The sequence below is a fragment of the Ammospiza caudacuta genome, chromosome 1, assembly GCF_027887145.1.
Source record: "Ammospiza caudacuta isolate bAmmCau1 chromosome 1, bAmmCau1.pri, whole genome shotgun sequence".
NCBI classification, from domain to species: Eukaryota; Metazoa; Chordata; class Aves; order Passeriformes; family Passerellidae; genus Ammospiza; species Ammospiza caudacuta.
Window position 1 is genome coordinate 50,039,840 of NC_080593.1, and position 18,478 is coordinate 50,058,317.

Genomic DNA, 18,478 nt, shown 5'->3' on the forward strand with positions numbered 1-18,478 from the left:
TGGTTGAGAGATGAGGCTAAACAAGACAAGGAATTGTCACCCCTTTCCATTCTGCTCCATTTGAGAGCATGGCTTTGAATGGTGTTAAGGGAAAATGCAGAGGAATATGTCAGTGGGGGAGGTGCTTGTGCCAGGAATAGTGAGGGGATTCAGGAGAAGGGTAAATGTAACCTTGCTCAGAGTTATTTGTGATGCCTGCATACACAATAAAGGACAATGCATGTAAATACAGGAAACACAGATACAACAACAAACCCAATATTCAGCTTCTGACATCAGTGTCACTGATGCTGTGGAAAGAATCCATGTTTATACTAAATGAGTCCATCTTCCCCATGCAAGGGCACTTTGTGGAATTTACTGTGGAGTTTCAAGCTTTGAAGTTGACTGCAATTCCTCCCATCCCATGACTTTATCACTCATTTGATACTCATTTCTCTTTTCCCCTTGCTCTCTGGATTTGTTTCATACGCTGCATTTATTACAGTGTCATTTCCCTATTGTTCCTTCTCCGTTCCTGTGCTTTTTTCCCCTCTCATCATTTTGTGTGCTAGGAGTGAGAGAGTAACGGATGGAGAGAAAATTTTGAAGGTTTTTGTACACCACTGTGTACCCCTCATTGTGTACAGTGCTTCCCCTTGTTAGATGGCAGATGCCACCACAGCACCAATGTGAAGATCAGATGTTAATTTTCCCTGTGGTGCCCTTATTGTATTTTGAGCTTGTGTAGCTGGTGAAGTCCTACCTTATTATTCTTGTTCTGCATATTCTTCAGGGTTAAAGTACTCCTTTGTCATAGTTTCTTTCGAAATCATAGGGAAAGAACATCTCTATTGGCTTCTACAATTAGCAATCTAGGCATGTCATTAAACACACCTTTGAAATTAATGTGAAAGCATGTTTTATCAGTGATCTCTGACCCAACAAGCAATAACAAATGACAACACAAGCAATTACAGGTTTACAAAGGTGGTGATACTTCAATATGTAGTTGGAGGGTATGCAGATTACAGAAATTTTAGATTTTATTAAACAAGCAGATTTGAAAAACTGGTATGTGTATTGCCAAGGGCATAGTAGCCACAGAATATTGGGAAGAATTGTGGTTTTACAAAACAATGTCCAAAGGCTGGACATTATATTTATATTTCTATATTATTATATTTCTATAATACTGCAGGGGTCTTGATAGAAAATTTTTATGCTCAAGACCATTACTGTTAGAAAACAGACCACAGAGTAAGAGTCTTATACAAATCACTTTTCTGTCTTTATCTTTCAATAGGTGGTGAGATCTGCTGAAGAAGCTGCTTCCATGCTGGCCACTTCCATTAGCCCAGATCAGTGCATCAAAGTTCTCTGTCCAATTATCCAAACTGCAGATTACCCCATTAATCTGGCTGCAATCAAAATGCAGACAAAAGTTATAGAAAGAGTATCTAAAGAAACCCTTACTCAGCTTTTACCAGAGATTGTGCCAGGTCTAATACAGGTAAGGAAAGAAGAAAGAAGCAGCAAAACAGACTAATAAAAAGAAACTGTATACATAGGAGTTGCAAAGACTTTTAAAAAATAGTACCACTTGGTTCTTATAAAGGATTTCACTTGTCTGATAGTTGATGGCTGCCTTGACCCAAAATACTTTCAATAGTGGGAACAATCTCTTTGATTAGCAGGGAGCTAAATTATAACCATGATTAGGACTCAGGAAATTTCAGTAGGATAAAAAGTCCTGGTTATAGGTAAGCTTGGTAGATACTTCCAGTTCTAAGATAGTTCTTTGTTGTTTGTACCTTTTTCCAAGTTACATAATTTGAGGTGAAATTGTCCATGTTTTATTTGTGTATAATTGTAGGGTTTCATCAATGGGAGCTTTTAGGAGACAAGAGGAAAGAAGCAATTTTATGAAGTTAAATAAAATTAGAAGAATATCCAAGTTTTCTCTTCCTTGGTCTTTAAAACTGAAATTTTTACCACCTTTTTATCATATCAAGAGCCAAAATACATTAATTTCCTTCATGGATCAAGACTCTTTAGAGTTGGCAGCTGCAGTCTGCAGATTTCTGTCTTTAATGAGTGTGATCCGGTCATACATCTGCAGGAAAATAGAGTCAGAGAAGGGGCCCTCTGGGAAGGGAGTCTGAGTGAGACAGCCAGGCATGGAGTGATAGTAAAATGGCAAAAAAACCAAAAGTCATGGAAGAATGAGATGGGGGTTAACAAAAGTCTAGCTGTTAAGAGAGTTCTTCATTCAGAGCCAGGAAGCTCCAAATTGGGAGTGGTCTTCTGCTTTAAGTATAATCTAGAAAGGCTCTCTTATGTGCTCACCTGTTGCATGGCAGCACTCTGTTTTCAGTGTAACTTATGAACAGGACTGTGTGGGTTTTAAATTCACCCTAGAAAATTATTATCAATGGTTATTAATATGCAGCCTGCTTTTTAACTGCATGCTCTGTATTTGTGTGTTTGGTTTTTTGTTGGAATGCTTTGTTGGGTTACACTGGCTTTAATTTCCCATAGACTTCAATGTATTTATTATAGTAAATAGCTTTCTGTGGATTTTAATCATTAACTGATAAGGTATTAAGGTTAATTTTCTTGCTTTCTAGGGTTATGATAACTCAGAGAGCAGCGTTCGTAAGGCATGCGTTTTCTGCCTTGTAGCCATTCATGCAGTAATTGGTGATGAACTAAAACCACATCTCAGTCAACTCACTGGCAGTAAAGTAAGTAGAAGATATGGGTCAAAGAAATCTTGGCTCATAATTGCATCTATGAGTTTGCATTTTGGTTGCCATTGCCAGAAAGTTTCAAAGAAGTGTATAGAAGTTGAAAGAGAATATCAATTGTATTAATACAGCTTTGCTGTAAAATATTCCAAACTGAGAGTCCACAGGTTTTTTATATGCAAGTGTGCAAACTTTTGCATAAAGATCATTACTAAACTGTGTTTCTTACTACTTTTTAATGCAGTCAGTTTCTTGTATGCTGGTGGCAGTGATTATGGCTGTATTCAGCAGGCTTTCCCTATTGGTGTTTCTTGTCTTTGTTTTCATGCAAGTTGTGATTGAAAAACAAGGAACATAGTATGTCCATGCTACATACAGCAGTTCCATTTATTCTTCCTCCTTGTTATTTTGCTTTCACCAGTCTTTTCAGTATCTCTAATTTGAAATAATAAGAACCAGTCTCTGGTCCTTTTTGTTTCAGGATATTTATGACTTCATTGACATCTTTTTCATGCAATTTTTTGCATCTAAACAGCTGTATGTTAGTTGTGAATCTTTTTGTCCTTGGGAGTAAAACAGGACAATTAATTTTGTGTGTCTGTGAATAAGACAGTTCAATCTTTAAAATAGTCTCTGGCAGTGATCATATTTAAAGTGACTCTAGACAGTAGTGGAAGCTTTAGTACATACCAGCATTAGCATTTCTGACTAGAGGCTTAAACCTCAGCAGTAACTTAAAAGATAAAGGAACCCAAACCACTACCATATTTAGAAAAGCATTATAATTGGAGGAAAATATTCCATCTGTCTCAATCTAGCTACCTGATATAATATTCTTTATATCCTTAGAGAAGCTTGAGCAGTTTCCTTGTGTCAAATTTTACTTGTGATTGATGTTTTCATTGTCATGTATGTTCCTTTTGAGTACCTGTGTACAGTACAATTTTGCTTTTAGGGAAAAGAAAAAGAATTAATGTCTTATTTTGTTGTACCATTCCTGTAGTCAGTCTGTATAGCTTGCAAATACTAAACAAAATTAATTTCTGGCTTAAATTTGCAGATGAAATTATTGAACCTTTACATCAAACGTGCACAAACAGGCTCTGGAGCAGGGGATACAGCAGCAGATATGTCTGGACAAAGCTAATGAAGCTGACAAGAGTTAACCAGGTCTCCTAAAGCAAGGGCAAGGCCGTCTTCAGTGAAAGGAAAATCTTTACATGCAACTTCTGGAACTTTTTTCTTGTTTTGTTTTCTTTCCCCCCCTTTCTTTTGTTATTTTTCTTTTGTTTGGGGTTTTGGTTTTTTGGTTTTTTTTCCTTTAACCAATGGCTGTCCTCAGCCTGCATGAGACTGTTGCAATAGAATTATTCCAAATCTAAGGAAAAACAGTATTAACATCAGTTGATCAAAGCAGAATAAAAATTTTAAATAATCTTATCCATCAGTTACCCTGTTCATAATCCTCTGTGTCTTCCCATTAACTTTTGCCAGTGTTACTGTATTAAAAAAAAGATTTTTTTAATGCTAATTAAAAAGGTATGCTTTAAGCTTCAGAAGTTAAAATATAAATTCTGTTGCTTTTCTTCAGCTGCAGATAACATTACTTTTTTATTGCTATTTTGTTTGAGCATCATGTCCTTTGCTAGAAACAAGAAGTGATGTGAAACAAGGCTGAACTAGTCTGAACTGCAGTGAGACTCGTTCACTGTGTTGGTGGTTCATCATCTTATTTACAGCTTGTTTGGGATATTCTGGAGATTGAGAAATATGCCTATAAAAAGAAAGCTGGATCGATCCAGTCCTGTCACAGTGATATTGTTCATTGGTTGTATGTTTGTTGCATAAATAAGAATTTGGTGTGCGCAGCAGAGGACTGGTACAACCAGTACCTCTTAATGTGGGAGCCAGCCCTGCCAGGGCAGCACTGCACTGCCGAGCTGGTGGCAGTGTGGCAGCCTGCTGGTGAGCAGCAGAGTTCATGGTCACTTGATGGACGTGAACCATCCTTGTCACCTTTCGTTCTTCAAGCAGGATGCTTCAGAATGGAGTGCTCTGCCCAAGCATGCTCAGTATGTATTTATCTTTATCACTAGAATGTTTCCTCTCAACCTAATTGCTGGAACAAGTAGTCTTGTATTGTAACTCACATGGGATCTTATGACAACAGTGCAGAAAACTATTTATTCCTTACCTTCCGAAAAGCACCGAGATTTTTCTGCATTGAATTTAAATGGGGGGAGGGGGGAATAGTCACAAACGCTATGGATCTCGCCACCTGTTAATTTAAAGAAAAATATATATTTTGGATGAGTAGGAAAAGCTGCACCAAATTATTTGCATGGTTTTCTTGAATAGCATCCTCAAGACCCATCTGGATTAAGGTGTGGAAATGTTTCAAGGGTTTGTTTTTCCATTTTTGAAAAAGAGTTAGTATATTGTGAATAATGGTTCTTTGTATTTATGAAGTTGATAATGGAAAGAGAACAAAGATAAGTAAATGTGTCCCTAAATGTTGTCTTTTCCTTTTTTTTTTTTTTTTTCCTTTTTTTATCCTTTTTCTTTTTTATATAAGCAGCAAGCTAATTAAGTGAGAAATGGGATGAAACAGTGCCCTTCCCAGGAATAGTGGAACTTTTTTTCCTGGCATTATTTTCCCTTTGACTGTGATTTTGTCTAGTTGATGGAAGTGTATCCTGATAAGAGAGAAAATAGTGGTGCCAAGGATGATGATCTATGCTAGGCTGAAATTCTCTCTACCTCTTCAGGGTGACTGATTTTGACTGAGCTGCTGCATATAGCACCCAGTAGAAGAACTATCTAGAGAAAAATCTTTATTTTTTTTTTCCAAATTATCACTTAATGTGTATTCAGAACTCTATTCTTCAACATTGCAGCCAAATATCATAAGAAACTACTTACATACTTTACCTGCTAGGAACCCCGAAAAACAAAACTGAATAAAAAAATAAGTCAGATGCTTGTAGTTAACATGAAAGGTTGTTTCTACTTTAGTTTGAAGTGAATGCAATAGAAAGAGCTAAGATGTGGTTATTAAAGAAGCAATGCCATTGCAGAGATTTATTTGGAGGAAAAGTTGTAGAAATATATGTAAAGACTTAAATCCAAGACTGTCATAACTCGTTGCTAGCCCTTTTTAGCAGCTACATGAAGAAAATAGTATCTCCTCCTTCTTTCCTTTGTTACGTGTAACATCCTTGTTGTTTTCTACTGTTTAATTACATTGTGTATTTATAGTTCTATGCTTACCATTGTGCATATACTGGCAATAAAATGTACATAACATTACTTAAAAGATTAGCAATGTATACATTCTGGTTTTTCTGTTTTATTTGATCACATGCTATGAGAAAAATTATAAATGTGATTCGTACAGCATTGGTTAAAAAGATTTATCTTCATGTTTTGTGCATCCAAATGATGTTTCTTTATATAGTTTTGCTACTAAATCTGACTTGGCATTTGAGAACATGCTGTGAATATAGGTATATTGGACAAATTTTTTAAAAATTGAATAGAATCTTTATGAAAACAGTTTCCTTCATCTAGGCAGATTTTTTTGCTTATTATTTCATTTATTTGTATATGATACATCATTTACATTTTATTTTTTTAATATTTAAAAATAGTTTTCAGTTTGCAGTCTTGTAGTTTTTGCATTTTAATGATACAGTCACATCAAAAAATTGCACGAATTCTAAGCTTAATAGCCCTGTATGTTATTCCTGCATTTTGTATAGGTAATATTTATTTTCAGAGAACCATTGCAAGATGACTGTTACTTGTCATCTTTTTGAAGATGCTATTTCATACTGAAAATATAAGTTATTGAAACATACAGTATATATTCTGGATGAAACCTAGTTTTTTTACGTGTAAACAAAAGATATGCTTTATCCCCTATATGACAGAAAAATTTTGCTCCAGGTAGGGGGGAGGAAAATATTTACCCGAGGTTTGTCCATCAGTTTTGCTTTGAAGCAGTCCTTAAATGTTTTAAGTGAAGATATCCCATGTATTAAAAATCTCAATGCTATATATTTAAATGAATATTTTACTTATGATATGACTAGTTTTGTTTCCAGCAGAGATGGGGTTGCTATCTTTGTAAAAAAAAAAAAAAAATAGAATCTATTTATATTATGTGAACCCATCAGAATGTAAGAATTTGGGAAGAAAATTATTTCCACAGCAGCCAGTTGATCAGATTCACTGCATTGCTTTTTGCCTTCATTTCCTATATTATAAGTAGATATTAGCTCAGTTAAATTCAAGCAATGAGTAGTCATGCCTTATGTTCCTGCTGGAGGTGTTTTCTCTAATGGATTAGCATAAAGATCTGGAAAAAAATAGGACAGTTATAAGTTGCTGTTCTTTCAGACAGGGTTTCTATATGTTCCTTCTAATATCCTGTGAATATAGGTCATTGCAGTCATTTGAGTATTGAAACGTAATTCTTAAAGGTTGGGTTTGGGCTTTAAAAAAGAGGAAGGAGAAGAAAAGCTACATGCAGAATCAGGATGGGAAATGAATATTGTGGATGTCTCAGACTTGGATGTCATTTGCTTTAAAGAATTTTGAGTAACAGATTATGTTCAGATGAAGTCTTAGCAAGGAAGTTGGGATAATAAATGTAAATTGAAAGGAGAGCTGATCATGTAAATTTTCCTGAGTTGGCTTGCTTGTTTGTTTTTGAAGATAAAGGTTGGAACAGATTGAGTTGTGTTTATTATTTGCGGTCTGAGTCACAGAGCAAAAAGAACAAACATCTGGATCCTGAAACACTTACATTTTCTTAATGGTTTCTGTCCGTGTTTAAACATTTAAGTCACAAACATACCCATGGAAAAATTCTATTGAGAATGCAGGCCTAAACTGCTCACAAGTTTGAATTTTCAGCAAAGGAATTCAAATGCTGAATGTAGTATTGTCCCTTTGGAAACAATCATAAAAGAGAAAATAATTTTGGGAAATAAATCTGTTGAATTACACTACAGTTACTCCCTATGGGAGGCGAGTGAGAATGATTCCACAGGCTGTGCTAACTTGCACTGTGTTAGGCTGGGACTTCACAAACACAGAGAAACAATAAACTTCAATATGGTGGGGATGCATAAGCAGTTTGGAACTGGAGGATTATCTGGAGAACATTATCTGTTGTTGTTCTTCCAATTAAAACAGTAAACTAATGAGTTTTGCAGTTGCAGTCTACTTCCAGGTAAGAAAAAAGTCAATACTTATACTGAGCTCACTTAAGAAAGCATCTTTAAATTCTCCCCCACCTGAGTTTTCCAGCTCATTAAATGTACGTACTTTAAAGATTTGCTTCATAATTTATATGTTTTCTTTTTTGTTAAAACGCAGAAGATTTTCAGAAATGTGGGAAGTTTGAAGAACTAATTGTGCTGGTCTGGCAAAAAATCAAACTTCACTTACTCTTCTCCTATATTTTGTTTATGTTTCTGTGTTTTAGTGTACTTTAACAGCTCAGAGTTTCCAAGCTGTGCAGCTTGGATTATCCCAGTTAAAGAAGTTTCTTTCTTCATTTCCTGATGGGATTTTAGAATAGTAAGTGTATTTACTAAGAAATTTGCAAGCAATTTTTGAATGCTGTGTGATTTCTGTTGAATATAAAAATTCTGTCACTTTTGATGTATTTTAGATAGATATAAGTAATCCTAGTGGAAATACTTTGATGGGGTAAGATTGGAAAAAATTATGGATGGTGAAACATGGAAAATACTTCTTTGGTGGAAAAAGGAACATAACTGCATGTAGATGTTTGATATCCACTTTCATTGGTATCAGATAGGAGGTGAAAAGGTAACTGAACTTGATCTTGGGCACCACAGTTTTACAAGTTTTCTTTTTCAGTATCCTTTCTTACCTATATCATGATATTGTCCAGCAATGCTGATCTTTGGACCTCTGTAAACTCATATTACAGTCAGTACTGGAGATGGTTCTGATTACCTTATGTCAGGATAAATTCAGAAGCAGTGCCTGTCTGTCCAAGGAACACCTGTAGCAGTTAAAAACAATTATATAGATTTAAGTTATGCAGTAGACAGATATTCTCAAAAGTCAGCTGGACTGGTTTAGGTATTCCCTCACCATCTATTCATCTCTGCCTGTGGCAGAGCCAAGAGAATACCTTTGGGGGAGCTTCCCCAATCTGATTTGTCTGGAATAATCTCAGACTGGTCCTCCAGCAACACCAAGGGCTCACAAACCTGTGCCAGACAATGAAGGAATGTCTGTCCTGGGCTGAGAGGGTCTGCCTGTGGAGGAGGAAATACAAAAACACTCACCTCTTTCTTAGCACAGTGTGTTTAACCTGAGCACATACAGTTCATGTCAAAATACCAGGGAAGATGAAGAAACTGTTGATTTCAGCTTGGATAAACAGCTCAAGTGCAAGCCTGTAGGGAAATGGATGTGTATTCCATTTGAAATTGCAGATCAGCATGTTTTAAAGCCCTTAATTAATTTATATGCTAGTCTGAAATAATACATGTGAAACGTACCTAACAGTATGCAAACACAAAAAGCCTCTAAGCTGGAAAAATAGTGATATCTGGCATGTTATTTTGTGTCCTTTCAGCACAAATTAAACTGATGCAGATACATTTTTACACTCTAGTAAATGTCTTTTACAGATGGTTGTAGCTTTCCTAAAGAATTTCTGAGCTGTTTGATGCTGGTTTTGATCTTAGAGATGACAGCTATTGCCATCTCTATGCTGGCCAACTAATCCATTGAAACACTTTCCCAAGGCAAAATTACCTGCTTTCCCTAAGGAATTTTCATGCATCACCATTTATTATAATCTGTACCTGCCCTAGAGAAGAAGTCTAAATTGGATATTACCTGATTGTTCAGAAAGTGCCAGCTTAAACTTTTTAAAACCTTACTTGAAGAGCTAATACTGTTGGAGGCTGCCTTTTCTCAGAAATCTATTAATTGGCCACTGTTTGCACCATATAGGAAGAGGTTTTTGCATAGGAGATGGAAAAGGCAGAGTTGTTAGAAAATAAAAGGAGAGTGACATGGTGTCTATACTTAATTAAACCCCTTGTATGTTGCAGCTAATGGTCTGAAAAACCTTAATGCCCCTTTGTGATTTGTAAAGATTTTAGGAAGGGAATTTTCTTGGAATACACAATGTCTTGCTTTCTGCTTTGGGAATTGAGAGGAAAATACTGATGTTGGAGGACTTTATTTACAAACCCAAGCCAGCCCAATGCTAGAAAGTGTTAGACCTGGCAGGATACCAAAGCTACCTCAGAGCCTCAAGTAAAAGGGAGTCAGTCTATTAGGAGTGAGAAATAACCAAGCTCTGTTTTCTGTGTCAGGCAGCCTACATTGCCACAGCAGTCTGGAAGTCCAAATACTGATTTTTAGGCTACCAGACCCAGAATAGCAGAATAACAACAACTTTAACTTGTCCACCTTTACAGACTTCTGAGTCATATTTAAATAAAATGGACTCCACCCTTTGCCACCATCATAAAAACCTGCTGGCTTGAGTTTAGATTCAGGTATGATGTTAAATTAAAATACTCTCTGGTTAGTGATGCTGTCGAAATCTCAGTGCCTGCAAATGATCTCCATGTTACAGGTTTCTTTGTAGGCCATGGTCTTCCTAAAGGGCAGCAGATAAAACAGAAGAAAGCAAAGGTAATACTTGCCATGCTTCATCTTGTAAGGTGTGATGTCAGTAAGGCATTTATTCCTCAGCTCATACCTCAGCACCTTACTGCATCCTGAGATTGAGAAGTAGGTTGTGTGAGGAATATGACTATGGAGGAATAAACTACAGACCAGGAATTCCAGGCAATGCAGACTTTCTTAAAAGGGGACAAGACCCCATGAGGAAAGCAGCATATCTTGCTGCATTCTTCAGAAGCAGCCAAATCTGTGGGTTTTGTAACAGTTGGGCATTGGAAGCAATCCATATTTCTCCTTTACATATGAAGTTACTTCTCCAAGTGAGGACTCGTGTTAAGGAGACACTGAAGCAAGTCCACAGGGTCTGCTACGTATCTGATGTATTTGATCAAAGTGCTCAGAAGGAGCTGTTGAAGCATTTAGCATGCTCAGCAGAGTTATGCATCAAGCACACAGTTCTGTCAGATATCCTGTGGTGTGTTGTCTCTATGCTGGCACTGTCCTAAGACTACTACTGGAACTTGTAGTAAAAACTAAAAATGTTCATTGTGGATTTTTCCATTTCCCCTTTATTTTTGTTGGTAGGCCTGCTTCTCAAGTGTTCTGTATCACAGAAGAAGGGCTGGTAAATGCAGCAGTCCTTCAGCATTCAACAGGCCCAAATTACAACACCTAGAATATCCAAGAATCCAGATTAAAGTTGGTAGGTGGACATGAAAAGCATGTGGGGGCATTGCTGCTCATCCTTTGCTGCACTCCATGGACACAGTGCATTGCTGTTCTCAGGCTGTCAGCAGTGACCCTGTCCTTCTGCCACCTTCAGATGACCAGAAACAGCAAAGGACAGGGCTGAGCCAGCCCTGTGTGTCAGGAGGTGTGTGGAGAACTGCAGGGATGGATCACATGCAGAAGTTATTCCTGCTTGTCGCTGTTACCCAGCTTTGTTTAAGTTCACTGCAGTAGAAGGGAATACTCTCACTAACAAGGTGTACAGGAGAGACAGAGAAGTTGTGCTCTTAAAACCAGAGGGGCTAGAAGTGTGTGTCAGCACCTTTCACAGAGATGTGTGATGGATTCATAGCCCATCCAAGCCAGGAGTATCATCTAGACATGATAACTAACTCACTGTTATCCAAGGTCACCCCGCATTAGGCAGCCACTGCTATACAACCAAAAAGAGTCCAGAGACCAAATAGGATGCATCAAAATAACAATACTTTCCTCAACTCTGTTTTGGGAATGAAGTACGTAGGGATTGCTTCTGTATCAATATAAAACTTTCTTCTGACTTTAAACTGAAAGCTAGTATTTTAAGCACAACAAAAATCACTAGACAGTAAAAACTTCCATTAAACAAAATTTTCAGAATAGATACTGAATTCACAGTGTCTTATATTGTGCCTGTTTAAGTTTTTCATGTGTTTTCTGTAGAACAATTTTTACCCGGTGAAAACAAAGAGCAAAGATGACATTTGGTCATATGTAACAGTTTATAATGCCAGTATTTAAGGTCATTTGTTGTGGTTCTCAGAAGATCAATCAGAAAAATTATATGAAGAGTCTGATCACTATAAAAAAGATTAGCAAGTTGAGTGATGCATTAGGAGACTTCATCATTTTGAATGCAACTCATGGGAAAAAAATCCAATAAAGTTATCAGGTACTATATGCTAAAGTACTTAACTTCATATCCACCCATTAGCAAAACATGAGCCTCCCCACCTTAAATTTCAGGTTGGACTTTGTATGCCATACACAAGCCTTAGGGCAAGACATGTTTTAAATAAATAATGTCTTGTTGTTTGTGTATACAGTGCTCCTTTGCTGAGATCTGTGTACTTACTGGGCAGATCATAAAGCAAGAAAAAAAAATAGCCCCTTAACAATAAACAGTACAAGGTAAAAAACTCACCTTATTTGTCCCCAAACTTGAAGGACCATGTAACCACATACCTTTATGTCTAGAGGTTAGTCAAGGGCAGCAGGTGTGGGTGTGGGGAATATTCAGTGTTTCACAAGGCAAAATACCACATTTAGATGTATCTTGGGAAGTTTATCCTGATTTTAAAAACTGAGTTACACTGTACTTGAAGCTGTACCCATATACTGTTCACAACAGAGATCAGTCAAAACACAAGACTCTGAATAGGACAAAGAAAAAGAACACTAAATTATTTTGAATAAAAATTAGTTTGAATAATAACTTTTTTCTACATGTTCTGTCTACTATATTCCATACGAGGAACTCAAAGCATCATGATTGATAATCATCTTGTCAACCCTTGGAGGGAAAAATAAGAGCAAAATTTCCACTTTCACAGTGCTTTTGTATAGAAGTCCACAAGAGCTGCTTGGCTTTTCTTCTGTTATACCATCAGGGACAGTGGTTACAGTGGGATAGGATGTTTTGTTGCAGCAGCTTCTGTGGTCACACTCTCAATTTTGAAATAGTTTGCATACCATGAGGGACACCTGCCACACAGGCCTTGGGACTTCTACCTTTTGTAAGAAGCAGGTACTTAGATCAGAAAAGCTGTCATTACTTCACCCTCCCTACAAACATCTCCTCGAGGCAGTAGTTTTTGGATATTATCAATGACTCACTTGTCCACATAAGGGTAATATTTGAATAATCAAATGAAGGAAAGAGATTGAATGGGCACATTTGCTGTGATGCTCCTGTTTTATTACAGCCTTCTGTTGTGATCAGGAGAGTCAAAGCTCTGGTAACAGCTGGGCAAGCTAATGACAGAGAACTGAAATCGCAGAACTAAAGCTCCTGCTTGCTCTCTGCATTTGGAATACATGGGCTGAACCCAGACCCGCTGAATCTGCAATTGCTTGCCTGGGCTCCCCTGGGGTGGTTATTTTTTCAGTGACGGCACATTGTCTATCTTATTATTAAGAACAAATCTGCAGCCCTAATATATGGTGTTTGTGTTACTTAAAAATATCAAAATTCTAAAAGGGGTAGGAACCAAGTCTATGCTAAAGACAAAAAACAGATATCTCAAATGCTTTTGCTCCCAAGTTCTGTCTTGGACTTCACAAAAAAGACTAATCAGAACTGCAGTGTTCCTTCTCATTTGCATTCTGATAAATGAGCATCTGTGAAAAGCAGTGGGCTGGTTTGGGGAGGGGAAAAAGTGTTGGACAATTTAAGCCACATGAGCTCTGTGGGATATGCATAGAGAGGTGGAAGCCATTTTGTGGTAGGGCTATTTGAGTGAAAGGGAATCTGTGGTATTACCCTTTCCGTTTGCAGTAACACAAGTCACAGAAAAAAACGTGCCTGCCCTCTACATGAGAAGCTTTTGTAAACCCAGGGGAAGGTTGTGAAAGTTTTTTGTGGCATGTGTAGCTCTCTTCTTGAGAATAATCAGTGTAGATGGAAATGGAGCTTCCAAATAAATGCACTGCATGCATTTACCTCCTTTGCCAAAATCCAGGGCTGAAGACAGAGTAGCTTTATTTTACAGTTTACTGGTTTGTGGCGCAAACTGGATACCAGGATATACATTATTTTCCTACAGTCACTGAAATCAAAATAATTATTAAAAAAATAAAACAGATTACTGGGACATGTGCAGCCCTTTCCATCTGTGAGGATGACTGTTTCAAGTCTGCGGTTAGAGACGTGTAAGAGGAACAATTAACCTTGAAAAGACTCATCCAGCTCTCATCCTTGCTGGACCAAAGATCAATTTGTGTACACAAGCAGATCTGTGTCATAACAGCCCTCCTCGAGGTGCTTCTGTGCCACTTAGAGGAGAATAATCTCTCAGAATCACTAAGGCAGCAGTCCCAATTCTTGTCTGCTTTCCTGGGCAGTGTTACCTTTGGGTGTTTGTTTCTCATCCCACACTTACAGTTCCTCTACTATTATTCTGTATTATTATATGCTGGGGAGATGATTCTGCCTCTTTATTCCACTCGGTGAGACTCCACCTGGAGAGCTACATCCAGCTCTGGGTTCCCCAGCACAGGAAGGACATGGACCTGTTGGAGCAAGTCCAGAGGAGGCTACCAAGCTGACCAGAGGGATGGAGCACCTCTCCTGTTAGGAAAGGCTTACAGAATTGGGTTTGTTCAGTCTGGAAAAGAGATGGCTTAAGGGTTACCTTACTGCAGCCTTGCAGTACCTGAGGGGAGCTCACGTGAAAGACAGAGACATTTGAGTATGTAATGACAGGACAAGGGGGAATGGATTCAAACTGAGAGTAGGCTTAGATTAGATATTAGAAAGAAATTCTTTGCAGTGAGAGTAGTGAGATGCTGGAACAGGTTGCTCAGAGAAATTGTTGCTGCCCTGTTTCTGGAAGTGTTCAAGATCAGGTTGTGTGGGACTTTGAACAACCTGGTCCAGTGAAAGGAGTCCCTGCCCATAGTACATGATCTCTGTGATCCCTTCCAACTCAAGCCAGTCTGTGATTCATTTCTGTTTGCATTGTTTGATGTCAAGTAAATAGAGTAAATTAAGAGAGAATTGTCTGAGATGCTATTAAAAAATCCTCAACCAATTATGTTTATTTGAAGCTTTTTTGGCTGCTACATATTATTATCATTTTAATATTAAATAATTCCTTTTTGTTTCCCAGAATCTTGCTCTCTGATGTCCTGATTTTTATAGCTTGTGTGTTGCCACAATATTGTAATACGTTTTACAAGTATCTTTTTATAGAATGAGCTGGTGTTTTAAAAAAGAACCACAAAAATAACAAAGCCACCAATGAATTACTACTATTTGTCAGTAGTCCTTCCTTTTTCAAGCAGAATGGGTGCCCTCTGCAGGTAGCTATTTTCAGATGAGGATTTTGGATGTGTGCCTCCTATTACTTCTGAATGTCAAGATGTTTCCAAGATCAACCTGTACTATTTTGTGTGTTTTAAAATTGATACTGCAGTCCTGGCTGCAAATTCCAGCATACAAATGGCACTGAGTGCACCAAGCAGCTGGTTTACATCTGAATATGATTTTTCCCTAAAGTGTGGGTGTGAGGAGTGGTGTTGGAGTAAATACTTTTCCTGCAATTTGACAGTGTTTTCATCATTAGGTTGGGGTTTTTTTAATTTTGGTTCATGGCAAGAAGGTGACTGACTATAAGGTTGCAGTCTGCCTGCCACCAGAATGAAATGAGCAAGCAAAAAGGCTGCAATCTAAACACTGCTGAGAAGGCATCTTTCTCCCTTAGAGAGGCCTTTGTGTATTCCACCTTTTTTTTCTCTCTGCAGTCAGTGGTGCCTATGCAGGTTACAGTGTTCAAGGTCTCTAGACTGTGTGAAGAGGGAGCTGAGTGCCTCTCTGAGGCCAAGTGCAGTGAAACAGCCCTTTCCCTGGCTCTGTGGCACAGGGTTTGCTCACTGACACTCCAGGACAGTGTGGGGGCACAGGAGGAGAGAAACAGGGATGCTGGTGAGCTCTGAGCTGCACTTATGCCACACTGGCAGTAGCAAAGCCCTGCAGCTGGGCAGCAGCAGGAGCACAGCGAGTCTGGGGAGCAGGAGAGCATGTGGGGAGCAGCCGAAGCCATCAGCTGCCTGCCTCTTCTGGAGGGAGGGACAAAAGGCCTGAGAGCAACCCAAGTGCAACTGTAATCTGAATTTGAGTATTTGTTTTCTCTTTCCTATCTCCCATCACTGCAGCGACCATCTCCTAGCTGAGCACAATGCTTCACCTTCACCTCACCCCAAAATGCTTTTCTGGCACAGCCAGCCTGAACATTATCACCACCACCAGTATCCCACCAGCAACAACAGCTACCTGCGGTAAGTGAAGGATGGGGGTGACTTTTTATCATAATAATTGTAATTATAATGCTATAATACACAGGAATGCAGAGTGTATGTGCAATCTTTGCTGATCCACAAGCTGAAGCCTTCAATTAGAGCTGATGATTTGAAAGTATTTGGAGCAGTAGAATCAAAATGGTGGAGGTCTACTTTGCAGTAGTCCTACAATTTTCACAAGCTATGTCACTGTATGTGCATGCTGCTAATAGTGTTAGGAATGTTTTCCTGCTTAATATGATGTTCACAGGTATATTTGGTTTGGTTGGTTGGGATTTTTTAATTACATTTGCGGTCTGTAGATAAAACTCCCTTTATATGAAATAATACAGACTTAGAAGTACCTTGATGTCTCATATCTGCTTTGATTATTTGCTGCAGTTCAACTGATCTGTGGGACCAGGGGTTTGGTCTGCTTTGTCAAAGCTAAACGCTTTGCATTGAAATTCTCATGCAATATACAGCTTATTGCATCAGCATATTCCTGTTAGCTATGAACCTACTTAACCTCTGCATGATTGAAATATTATTTGTGTACAGTATTCGAATTTTCTTATAATTAAAAATGATTGTGCTTCAACAAGAGGTAGGCTCATAGATTACAGATAATCTTGATGTTAATTAAGTTTCAATTTATAATGTGGTTCACTCTTTGTATTAAACTTTAGCTTATTACTTTTTGGCTAAATACAATGTACATAAACATAACAGTGTTTAATCATTTATCTTGATGTGGCTCTTACTGTATTGGTAGCCTTACAACTATTGCTGCATCACAGCATTACTAGTTCTCTTGCAGAATTGTTGAGTAGCATGTTTTTACTAGAAATGTGTTAGGTTTTAGATTTTAAAACAAACCAACCAGCCAAAAAGAAACCCCAAGGAATTGAGGCTATATTTGGGTTCCAAAGCCTGAAACTAATGAAACTGCAGTGGAGTTTTATAAAATCAATCCATCTCAGTACAAAGGTGAGAGTGATCTGAAATTCAGATTGGTTAACACAAACAGATAGCAAACACAACACTGTTTCTATTGACTCAAGCAATAAAGCAGAAATGAAGGACAGGTGCTCGAGTTCCCACCTTGTTTACAAGTGACACGCACAGCTCCAGCACAAAAGGAAGCAAGCCACAAGGGAAAGTGAGGGTGCAAAGTGTCCACTCACTCCTCCAGTCTTCCCTTCTTCAGCCACAAGGAGGTTGGTCCCTTCACAGCTTTTCTCAGGGCCTTTTTTCACCATGTCCTTGCCTTTCCTTGCCTTTGCTCCCTATATTTGCTTCTATTTTCCCACCCTTTATCTAAAAATCTGCCATTTGAGTCCCTCTGAAGTTGCTCTTCCCACACACTGTTGAGCAGCTGCCTTTAGGTTTGGATGGCAGCCTGCATCTGTGTTGTGGGATTGAAATACAGCATAGAGGAGGCCCTTCCATCAATTATGGGCTGTGTGCAGGAGCTGATCTCTAATGAAATTGCCCCTCAAGGCCAACTACCTTGAGGGGAAAGAACACAAACCAGCCCAGGCACGAGGCTTCAGTCTGCTCTTAATCACTGAGTTGCCTGGCTCTGTCTTCAGAGCACCTTTAGTGAAACAGCACACCTCAGTCCCACAGCTGGGCATCAGTAAGGCTGCTAGAGAAGCAATCAGCCTCAGGGGAGGATGCCAGCCAGCAGCAGTGATAAGCAGATGGAGAAAGGAATGTCCCAGGATCCCCATATACCAGCAGAACTGCACTTGGAATGCTTTTTATTTTTTGTAAAAAGCAAAATTGCATTGGCAAAATCAGGCTTCCACTGCCTGCACTTTCTCTCCATCACATCATGTCTCCAATTCCAGTCACTGGGTCTGCAGAAGTGGAATGGCAGGGGCACAGGCAGTGTTGTCTCTGACAAGTTAGACTTGTGCATCTGGCTTGCTCAGAAGCAATTTGTGTGCATTGCTGATCCTCAGCTGAGGATGTGAGAATGGCACTGATCAAGGACCTTGCCCCAAAGGAACACATCACAAGGCTGTACTTTAAAAACAGCAAAAACCAAACAACGCACACCTCTACAGAAAACTTGTTCTGCATGAGCCAGGGATACAAATAATGCTAAAAAAAAATACTTTCCCTTTAATAGTCATGTTTTAACAGAAAAAGGGCATTTTGTGTCCTAAAATATGTAAAGATAACATCTGCAGAAAAACTAGCAGTCACCTTGTTTATCATGGACAAGCTACACCCAACTTTTAAAGACTGAAATGCAAGAGGATGGGTTTCATGGTGTCCTC

General features: G+C 38.5%; 1 protein-coding gene across 17 annotated transcripts in view; it reads left to right on the forward strand.

Moving 5' to 3' along the window:
* CLASP2 (cytoplasmic linker associated protein 2) overlaps positions 1 to 6,050 on the forward strand; it is a 145,959-nt gene extending 139,909 nt beyond the window's left edge. For all 17 annotated transcript variants that reach the window (XM_058800510.1, XM_058800532.1, XM_058800515.1 and 14 more), the window contains 3 exons: positions 1,286 to 1,492; positions 2,610 to 2,726; positions 3,790 to 6,050. In XM_058800510.1, the coding sequence (XP_058656493.1) occupies positions 1,286 to 1,492; positions 2,610 to 2,726; positions 3,790 to 3,876 (411 nt within the window). In that variant the 3' untranslated portion in view covers positions 3,877 to 6,050. The remainder of the gene's footprint in view (positions 1 to 1,285; positions 1,493 to 2,609; positions 2,727 to 3,789) is intronic.
* The last annotated feature ends 12,428 nt before the right edge of the window (positions 6,051 to 18,478 follow it).